The sequence below is a fragment of the Arachis ipaensis genome, chromosome B10 (assembly GCF_059453495.1).
Source record: "Arachis ipaensis isolate K30076 ecotype BB chromosome B10, ASM5945349v1, whole genome shotgun sequence".
Lineage (NCBI taxonomy): Eukaryota > Viridiplantae > Streptophyta > Magnoliopsida > Fabales > Fabaceae > Arachis > Arachis ipaensis.
In genome coordinates, this window is record NC_142435.1 from 16139694 (window position 1) to 16151034 (window position 11341).

The 11341-nt window shown below is 35.3% G+C and overlaps 1 protein-coding gene and 1 pseudogene across 1 annotated transcript; both read left to right on the forward strand.

Annotated features, from left to right (window-relative positions):
• Positions 1-4613: 4613 nt before the first annotated feature.
• On the forward strand, positions 4614-7876 carry LOC107622240 (very-long-chain 3-oxoacyl-CoA reductase 1-like). The gene is made up of 3 exons (XM_016324115.3): positions 4614-5318; positions 6357-6426; positions 7607-7876. The coding sequence occupies exons 1-3, from the start codon at positions 4699-4701 to the stop codon at positions 7874-7876; spliced, it is 960 nt and encodes a 319-aa protein (XP_016179601.1). The 5' UTR covers positions 4614-4698.
• Positions 7877-9105: 1229 nt separating this feature from the next.
• LOC148579245 (protein FAR-RED IMPAIRED RESPONSE 1-like) lies at positions 9106-11066 on the forward strand (annotated as a pseudogene).
• Positions 11067-11341: the final 275 nt, after the last annotated feature.

Sequence of the window (11341 nt, forward strand, 5' to 3'; positions counted from 1 at the left end):
TTTGTAATTAAAAATAACTAAAATAAAATAAAATATAATAATTAAAAGTTAAATCCAACTAAAGATGCTCTTTTGATGAGGTGTGAATTCGGATTGCTGGCGCTAAACGCCAGTTGCAGCGTTTAGCACCCTTGTGGGCAGAGACTCCTCTTCGATGCTGAGTTGCTGGCACTAAACACCAGCTGGGCGTTTAGCGCCCTAGTGGATAGCTTCTATATCTTCTATTTTCTTGCACACAAACTTTGCCAAACTTATCCGAACTTCTCTTGAAATAATTAAAACACTAAAACAACTCAAAGTAGCATTCAAAGAGGTTTAAAACACTAGAATTAAATTAAAACTAAACAAATTCTAACTTAAAATGGATAGAAAATAAGGGAAAGATGCTCACGCATCACCCTCCTAGCTACCTTCAGGTGGCATATTTAGATCAACCATCGTCCTTCTAATATTTCTTTTAACTACTCCACTTAAAGGGTTATCATCAACATATAGATGATCCTTGTCCAGCTAACTCAACTAAGTAAACAAATAATTCCAACAGATAGACATTTGTCCAATGGCTGTGCCACATCCTTATAAGCCGTATGTCCTCGTCATCACGTACCCGATACCAATATCAAAAAACATAAAATAAATAAAAAAAGAATCACAACATCTACAATATACCTTTTATAAAACAAAACGTTATCTACTTCAGCCGGATATTGGTAGTAAATTTTTTTCACTTTTTTTATGTGTTGTTGCCCAATGGAGTGCAATATTAAATTCTTCAACGCTGTTAAACTGTTGATTTCGGCTGTCATTTACGCAATCACTTGTTGAGCAGACCTAAATATGATAGAACCTTCTTCATCGTACACTATTTCACCATCATAATGAATGGATAACAACGGAATTCCATACATTGTGAAGAATAAATCAAGAAGATGAGGAATATCAAAGAGAAGAATGAACAACTTGTATTGAGATTGTGTGGGTATTTATGGAGGAGATAACGTGAAGTTTATCACGGGTACGGCGAACTCTGTCTATTTCATAGAGTTCGTCAAGGGGTACGGTGAACCTTAGTAATATAATAAGGTTCACCGGGGGTGCAGCAAACTTGACTCAAATTTCCAAAGAAAAAACGGATTCCAGAATTTAAAGTTGGGATAATTTTTTTGGGAAAATAATGTGTTTTTTATTTATAGTGGAAAAAAATTCGACAATTTAAACTAGGGGGATTTTATGCTAGTTGTGATTCGTTAGAGTTATCCACGATGAACTTCAAGTGATTAAGGGAGTTGAAATTGGTTTGTTTTCGAATGTTACAATATATTTTACTTGCTTATCAATTTCAAATAAAGCAATATTTCACCTTTCTTCACCAGTAGTAGAATATCCCAACCCATTCCAAACGGATTTCAATCTATCCAACATTATATAAGTTTCTAAGATAATAAAAAATGAAGCATGATATTTACGAACAATCTCTTTATAATGAACTTGAGCCATCTTGTTTAAGTGTGGCAAAATAGGCTACCCGTCCCGTCTCGCCAAAGCCTACACAAAATGAGGCGGGTTGCCCACCCCGCCAATTTAAAATAAGCAGAACTTGCTACACTGTCTGTCTTTTCTTCTTTTTTTTTTTTTGCTCTAAATAATATCTAAATTAGTAATCAATAACAGAACAATATCTAAATCAGTAAATCAATAACACACATTCAATAACAATAACAGTTATAATAGAAAACTAAATCATTAAACAACCCTCACAAAAATATAAAAATAAAAGAAAAATAGACAAATAACTAACCAGAGGAGAATCTTTCTGGTAGAGAACAGGAGCACACTTCACCGTTGTCCACTACAAACTTGAGAGAAGGAGAGATAGAGCACTGATAAATCCCAATTTTATGGTTTATCTTGTGCTTAATTTAGGAGATTTTATCAACTTATCTCACATTTATTCAATAAAATAGCATGTGTATATGTCGTGAGGTGTATTGAGCATCCCGACTTGAGGTGGCAATCCCTTCTTCTCATATTCATCCTCTTTTTTGTGAGGATTTCGATATTTCTTCTCCTGCAAATCCACCGTTAATCATGTGTATATGTCGCTCGGGGGGTGTAAGGAGGGCATTCTGATCGTCCCTCTTCTTCATCCATTCTTCTCTTCCTCGGGTCGTCTGACCTATCTGCTAGATATCTATCAAGTCGGCCTTCTCTGGCTAACTTTTTGATGACATTATTTAGATCATAGCATTCATTAGTGGAATGCCCGTACAGCTTGTGGTACTCAAAATATTCAGTCTGTCTTCCAGCCTTCTTGTGCTTAATCGGACAAGGTAGTGGAAGCTTCTCTGTGTGACATATCTCTCTGTAAACATCGACCAGGAAAACCCTTAGAGGGTGTAGTTGTGATACTTTCGAGGCATTTCTACATTTTGCTCCTCTTTCTTCTTGGGTTCCCTTTCTTTGTCCCGAGTGTGATAGTAGGGCAAGTTAGATTGCGAAGGAGGTTCCCTAAGTCGGGAGTTTTCCTCCATATTGATGTATTTTTCTGCCCTTTGTTGGATTTTGTAGTTAGATATCTCTTGGATATTGACTAAGAAAATGGCCCTTCTCTAAGGCTATTGACCAGACCCATAATTATAACTTCGATTGGTAAACTCTGAATTTTCAAGCAAGCTTTGTTGAACCTTTCCATGTAGTCACGAAGGATTTTTCCGACCTCTTGCTTCACTCCTAGCAGGCTCAGGGCATGCTTTATTTTGTCTTTCTGGATGGAGAATCTGGTCAAAAATTTTCTAGCCAGATCGTCGAAGCTATTGACCAACCTGGGGGGCAGGCTATCAAACCATTTCATTGCAGCCTTGGTTAGAGTGGTCAGGAAGGCTTTGCAACGAGTGGCGTCAGAAGCATCGGCCAAGTTCATTCTGCTTCTGAAGTTACTAAGATGGTGGCTCAGGTCGGATGCTCCATCATAGAGATCCATGTCGGACGATTTGAAGTTCCTAGGAACTTTTGCCTTTATGATCTCTTCTGTAAATGGATCTTGTCCTCCCAAGGGACTTTCCTTACACTCCGCCAGATTATTCTTTCTTTGTACATCAGCTTCCAGTTTTCGTAACTTATTTTCTAATTCCTTTCGTCACCTTACTTCTTTTCGCAACTCTCATTCTGCTTTCCGTTGTCGTTTAGCCTCGTGTTTGAGCTATTGCAGTCGATCCCCTTGGCCATGGATGAGATCCAGGATCTCGGTCGCATGAGGTTGATCCTCCACCTCAGGGTGGTGGACCTCGGACTGGATCCTCCTTGTTTGAGGGTTTCCTGAGGTCCCTTCTCTGTAGGGATCATGGTGTGGTGGTGGAGGCGAAAGCAAGAGAGCTTGGTCTTCTGGCTAATCTTCTGGCTCAGACTCAGATGCCGTATAGCCATCTCTGAGCTCATGGTCCACCATTTGTCAGAGGGTGAATCCCAGGTCCCCAGCAACGACGTCAATGTCCCGAGGGTTACATGAAACGTTTGTTTGGGCCTGAACGTGAGGTCCAGACCCCATGATGTGGCAGCGTCCGACCTCTTTAGTGCCGATGTGCTGCTTGTCCGAGTTTCTCGTGAGGAGGTAGGGGGTGGTACCTACAAGAGACTCCAATACTTAAGTTAGCAAGGATTTTAAGTAGGTTTTTAGTAGAGTAGAACGTGAGTTATACCTAGGGGTTCCAGTGTATTTATAGTAGAGTAGATAACCAACTTTGTTGAAATAGTTCTATCTTTTCTGATAGATGAGCGTTCCCTTTATCTTGGGAGTTTGTTGGGATCTACCTTCTAAATGAGGTAGAGATGGTAGAAGAGATTTACGAAAGCAGTTACTTGTTAAGTCAAGTAGAGTTGGACTTCTATGTCTTTGTCCGACCTTTTTGAAGAGGTCAGGCTTATCATGAAGTCCATCTTTATTAGTGGACCTTTTTAGTCTTCTTAGACCTGACTTTTATTTATTGAGCCAAATATGAATAAGTGCCTATGGTACATGCATGTCCAAAGCACTTGCAATGATTGCAAAGAAGGTTAAGGTTCTCATATTCAACATGGTATAAAAGTTTCTACAAATTTTTAAAATTTTTAAATTAGCATTTTACATAGAAAATTCTTTTAGCCGCTAACGGAATTATCTGACCTATAAAGGAATTTGTTTAATGAAATAAAAACTTAAAATTTAGTTTAATACTTAAAACTTTTATAAAAGCCTAAAATATCTTAATTACTAAAACGTTTTTGGAGTCCAATATGACTTATTACTCCATAGTTTGGTTTATGGTGCCCTTTGTCTTTATCTTTCTTTCCACTACTAATCATGAACTTTTATTATTCACGAAACACACAAACATAGCCTAAAAGTGTATAATTATTTATGCCCTACAAATATTTTATTATTTTTATGGTCATGTGTCTAAACCATTCATAAAAAAATTAATCAATTGATTAATTTATGCCTAGTGCGTAGCAACCGCACCTGAAAACTTTATTTGAAAGAATTTTCTGTTGCACCATCCCACACTTACTACATGACCCTTTTTTATGAATGAATTGAAAGCACCGAGTGCATGCATAACCTAGCTTGAGAATTTTGTTTCTTTTATTTCTTTTGTTTTTGATGAGCATGGAATAATAATTTATGTACATTCGAGCGCATAACTAATAAATAGCATTACTCAAATGGAGTTTCTTGATTTCTTCATGGTAGCAACAAGTACCATAGGCTTCATCTTAGTATGCAAAAATGTCTTGTATTTTGTGAAGTGGGTATGGGGAATGTTCTTAAGGGCTCCAAAGAATCTAAAAGAGTATGGTTCATGGGCCATGATCACTGGATCCACCGATGGAATTGGCAAAGCCATGGCACATGAATTGGCATCTAAGGGTCTCAACCTTCTCTTGGTTAGTAGAAACCCTAAAAAGCTTGAAGCCACATCCAATGAAATAAGAGACAAAAATAGTGGCAATGTTGAAATAAAATGTTTAGCAATTGATTTTGCAAAAGAAAATGGAGAGGAAATTATGAAAAGGGTTGAGGAAGAAATTGAGGGTTTGGATGTGGGTATTCTTGTAAATTGTGCTGGGTGGACACATGCTTATGCTAGGTACTTTCATGAGGTTGATTATGAGATGATAAATGGTACCATAAAAGTTAATGTGGAAGGAACAATTTGGGTCACAAAGGCAGTGATTCCTAGTATGATCAAGAAGAAGAAAGGAGCAATCATAAACCTTGGATCTGGTTCTACTTTTCTTCTTCCATCATATCCCTTGTTTACCGTCTATGCTGCTACTAAACGGTAATTTTCTAAATTTAATTTATGCTTTTTTATTTGCTTAGAATTCAATCTTTGACTTTATTAATTGCTTAGTATTTTCAGTGCGGAAAGTGTTTATGTTGTGGAATGCTATGTGAGCCTTATATATATGTTTTTAAGTGATTAAGTTAAAATAGTAGTTTTGTTTTTCTTTTTTTAAGAAACATCATAAGTGATTAAGTTAGTCATTTTAGCTGACATTATAATATAAAAGCGGTTAAACTTTTTTTTAATAGTAAAAATTTTTGTCCAACTCTATCTTTTTCTGCATCTTAACAATTGAGAAATAACAAGTTCCTTATTCTTTTTTTTTATTAGACCGCATGAACTCTTTTATGAGAATTTTTAGTAAAAAAAAAATGAAAAATACTTACATGTAAAGTGACTTATATGATCTAATCTTCATCAGTTCTACGTAAATAATAATAATTTGATTGGAATTGTTTAGCTCTTACATAATCATCAAAATAATGTCTCAATCAAATGGCTATTATCTTTCTGTAATATTGTTTTGATGACTGTATAAACAATAAACAACTTCAATCAAATGGTTATCATCCATGTAAAACAGGTGAATACTATATCATAGTAGTTATTTGCCGAAAATTCTCATAAAAAGATTCATGTGTCTAACAAAAAGAAAAAATATGGGGTACAAACTATTATTTTTTAATTTTTAAGGTGTGAATTGTCTAAATTAAAAAAATATAAGGGATAAAAAGGAGTTTTACTCTTTTTAACATATTGATCAAATACCCACAATTATTCTAACATCATAATTACATTTTATGTCTTTCACCGTAATTCTATGTGAACCTCGTACCAACTTGAAATAAAATTGGATCAGAAAAGGGACTTCACTTTGATTTATAACTTCAATCTTTTACTTCTTTTGCCTTCTCCACTCTTAGATTTAATAACTACTTAAAATAGACAGAAAAAGTTAGATCTACAAATAACATTGTCCTATTAAATTTTTGTTTCTATAAAATAAACGTAATATTTATTTGTTTTTCACAGATCTGTGGAAATGTTCTCGAGATGCATTAACTTGGAATACAGGCATAAAGGAATTGACATCCAGTGTCAGGTTTTCTTTTATTTCTTTTTATATTTGATTGAAATATTTTTGACATTACCAATTAATCCAAGTGATATAGAAGCATTTTTAATTATATAGATACTTTTATTATGTTCTCACTTCTCACAATCTTGGAATATGATCATCTATGTTTATATAAGTTGTAAATGGCCTTATGACATGTTGTACTCCTAACACAAAAAGGAAAGAGATTCAATCCATCTGATATCTTAATTCTTAATATTGATCTTTATGTACTAGAGATGGCATTTAAAATTTTTTAAAGGTCATATAATAACTCTAAAAATATCAGTCAACTAAAAAACAACTAGAAGAAAGACAGAGCAGTGCATAGTTAGAATCAGAATCTTATCGTAGGGCACAATACGTGAATTTAATTTCATGTTTAAGGAGTTTGGTAATAGAATTATTGATGGTCTTGGTCTGGTGTCTTATTTATGTTATTGGCATGTGTTTTGGAATTTTGGGTTTTGTTTAGTTTGATTATGTGACTATGTGAGTGTTGTGTTGATTTGGTTTTGTCTGTGCCAAGTTGTGGGTTTGGTTCTTGTTTTGTTTGGTTGGTTCAATTTGTGTTGTTTGGTTGAACTCTTGAATTTGGTTTTTTATTGGTGGTTGAGTTTTTCAACTAAAGATTGGAAAAAAAATCTAGAAAGATCATATTACCTTTTTATTTTAAAAATTTAATTTTGACTATAAGTATAAAAACAATTTTGTAGGTACATTTAATCACAAAATGTTACGTTAATCAAAATAATTAATTTTTATATAATTAAATAAATAATCATCTAAAAAAGATAAATATTATTAGATAATTGTATAAAATACTTTATATTTTTGGTGTATTAAAATAAAACTTTTATTCTAATACTGACTATTTATCTAATATTTAACCGCCCAAATTTACTACTCTCACTCCCATATAACATAAGTTATCTCATTGTATATCTAAACTAATGTTCTATGAATAATGTTAGGGAGTCAGCAGGTTTTGTAATTTATAGTTATCAATTAGTCATTATTAATATTTTTAATGGTATGAGATTATATCTAATAGTGTAGGGTTATTCATTTTTCTTTTGTTAATTAAGTATTGGCCGAATTTTAATAAAAATGCTAACCCCCTAAACTTTCTCTATAAATATATTCTAATAAATGTGTGAAACAGGTTCCATTATATGTGTCAACGAAGTTAACAAAGCTGGGAACTTCTGTGTTTGTTCCAACGCCAGAGAAGTATATAAAATCATGCACAAGATGGATTGGGTATGAAACTGTGGTGGTGCCTTACTTGCTACATTCTCTTCAGGCATTTACAGTGAGGGCAATTCCTGAGACATTTGTTGATTCCTATATGCTGCGTTACTTTCTCTATTGGCGCAAAAAAGGACTCTTCAAAGACGCTAAAATTAAAGCATTGGAAGCATCCAAGTCCTAAGCAAAAAATAATTAACATAGTGATGATATAGTCATAAATAAATTAGTTTGGTACACTTTGCGTATGAGATTTGATGGTTTACCTGCTTGCTATTATTAATTCAAAAAAGCTCTACATTCATATAATTTTTTTATTCAAGCTACTCAAGTAACTTTTTTCACACGCGCGTTCCCCTTTCCTGAGTCGTTTGTTATACACGCGTCTCATATAACGTAAACCTTCTGTTGCGTGATAAATCTTTCTCAACATAAACCTTTTTTTTCTCGCATTTTCGTTCTTTTTTCTTCTCTCTTCTTCTTCTTCTTCTTTAACCTAATAAGCTTCGTTGTTCTCATCTGTTCGCGTTTTCTTCTTCTTCGTCGTTCTTCTTCTTCTTCATTTTCTTCTTCGATTTACACTTCTGAAGGGAATCAATGAATGATTCAACTTCAAATCAGTTGAATGATAACAATCTGATTTATTCTTCTGAAACAAATGATGCTGATGAGGTTTGGATTGTTCAATTTTGAATCGAATTGAATGGAATGTGATTGTGAATTTTATTTGAATTGAATTCAATAGACGTAATATTTGAATTAAATTTTATTTTAGGTGTTTTTGACTCTGAATTGAATTGAATTGATAATATCTAAATTGTAGACAGAGGTGTTTCGAATTTGCTTTTGTATAATGCATTATATTTCGTTCAGTAAGTACTATACAATTCTTTCACTGTGAGTAACTCTTCGGTTCGATAAGCATAAAGGAGTTTGAATTTATTTTAATACACTAGATTATATTTCGTTCACTCAGTACTCGTTCACTCAGTACCATAGAGTTGTTTTACTATGAGTACGTGTTCAGTTCGGTATGTAGAAAGGAGTTTGTATAAAAGATTAGAGGAATATATAATGTATTATGTTTTATTCACTGAGTACTAAATAATTTTTTCACCATAATGACGTTTTTGGTTCACCATGTAGACCAGATGTGTTGTGGATGAAAAATTTGTCCCAAAGGTGGGGATGATTTTCAAGACACTAAAAGAAGCTGGAAAGTTCTACAAACTTTATTCGAAACTTGCCGATTTTTCTACCAAAATAAGGAACACGACTCGGGACGGAGACAAGATTAAGAATCAACTAATCGTATGCACCAGAGAGGGGAGGTGGAAATCCAAGATATCTCCAACTTTGAAGACAAATCCTTCAGCCGGGTTGAACTGTCCAGCCAGGATTTACGTACACATAATGAAGGATGTTGGTCTTTGGACAATTTTTAAAGTTGTTCTGAATCACTCACATCTTTACTGTCTAAATCGGGCAGAGATGCTCAAACAACAAAGGGAGCTTAGCATGTTTGTGCGTCGCACCATCGAAACCAACGAGGAAGCTGGAATTAGACCGAGCAAAACTTACCAATCATTTGTGGCAGCAGCTGGCAACCACCGTGAACTAAGTTTTATAGAAAAAGACGTGAGGAATTATATCACAAGGGAAGTACAGCATATTTTTGAAGAAGACGATGCCAAAGAATTTGGAAAATACCTACTAAGAATGAAAGAGAAAAACCAAAGTAGTTTCTTTGAGCTCAACCTTGAAGGCAATCACTGCATTAAACATGCATTCTGGGCCGATGCATGAAGCAGGGTTGCATTTCAGTATTTCAGAGACGTGGTTTCATTCGACACCACCTATAACACAAACAGGTATTCAGTTCAGTCACATATATTTTCATGTTCAGTGCATGTACAACTTTCGGTTCATCACGTTCTAGGTGTGCTTATTTATGTAGGTACAATCTGGTTTTAGGTTCTTTTGTGGGTGTGAATCACCACGGCCAGTTGACACTTCTCGGATGCGCGCTGATGAAAAATGAGGACATCCAATCATTCAAATGGCTATTTGAGCATTGCCTACGTTGTATGGGAGGGAAGGCACCAAAAGGCATTCTTACCAATCAATGCGCATCGATTCAAAGGGTAATTGAGCTGTGCATGCCCACAACAATTCGCCGGTGGTGCATTTAGCACATCATGAAGGAGATCCCAAACAAACTAAATGGCTACAATGGACACGAAGAAATTGAACAAGAGATGAGCCATGTTGTTTAGAACTCATACACAAAAGATGCACTTGACAGAAACTGGAACGATTTCCTCACAAAGTATGGCTTCGAAGGCAATACGTGGCTTCAGGTAACCGATGTTTGAATTTGAATTATTTTCATGTCGTTAAAACGTGCACAAATTTTGGTTCACTGGTGCTTATGTTTTCGGTTCATGTTGCAGAGTTGTACGAGGATTGGCATATATGGATTCTAGTTTACCCGGGTCACCACTTCTAAGCCGGGATGAGAAGCACACAAAGGAGCGAGATCATGCACTCATTTTTCAACAAGTTCATCACACGCAACAGCTCCTTGAGACAATTTGTGAAGCAATACGATAATTGCCTAGCAAGTAGAGAGCAAAGAGAGAGAGAATTCGATGCTGCAGATTTTCACACTGTGATACCGTGTGCAACAAAATCAGCAATAGAGGCCCAGTTTCAACACGTGTATACCCACGAGAAGTTCAGGGAAGTTCAAGCACATTTCAGAGAAAAAGTGAACTGCGTCACAAGATCAATGCATTCCACCCTAGGTTTCACAACATACGAAGTCGTAGAGCATGTTTCTAACTCGACATTCAACAAGTGTTTGGTCACCTATGATGCAGTATCACGAAAGGTAAAGTGCCAATGCTTGCTGTTCAAGTCAAGGGGCATATTGTGCCGCCATTCCCTAAGCATCCTAAGCTTCGAGCGAGTGGATAACATAGCACCAAGATACATACTAGAACGCTGGAGCAAGAACATAAAGAGGAGGCACACACACATCAAGAGCAGCCAAGATGAGCCTCTACTAGAGCCGAAAAGTAAAAGATTCAATGACTTGGTGTTTCGGTCACACAATATATGCGAATTTGCATCCGAGTCCGAGGAGTTGACCAGAATTCTGCATCGGGTGTTTGACAAGGTAATGGACGAGATGCAAGAATATCAAGAGAAAAGCAAAGGAAAAAGTTCATTATCCCATGAAGAAGCGACATTGAGTGACATGAACAACCTTCAAAGCCCTCCATGCGTCAAAACAAGAGGCTGGCCCAAGAACAGACTTGGATCAAACCTAGAAAAAAAGATCTCAAATGCCACGAAGAAAAAAAAGATAGCTCTAACTGAGGTAAAATTGATTTGCTTTTGATTAAGAAAAATTCATTTGTGCATTTTGCTAATATATGATTTTATTATGTCTTTTGCAGTTGAACCTTTTAGACTGTGGATCAACCATTCAGTCAATCTCCACCCTTTACAATGCACCAGATATGAATTTTTCCAGAGAGGATTATAGGAGTTTTAGTTTTTATTAATATAAATTTTGGTTCATTGAGGTTTTAAATTTTGGATCATTGAGTTTTAGTTTTTTATTAATATAAATGTGAGAGTT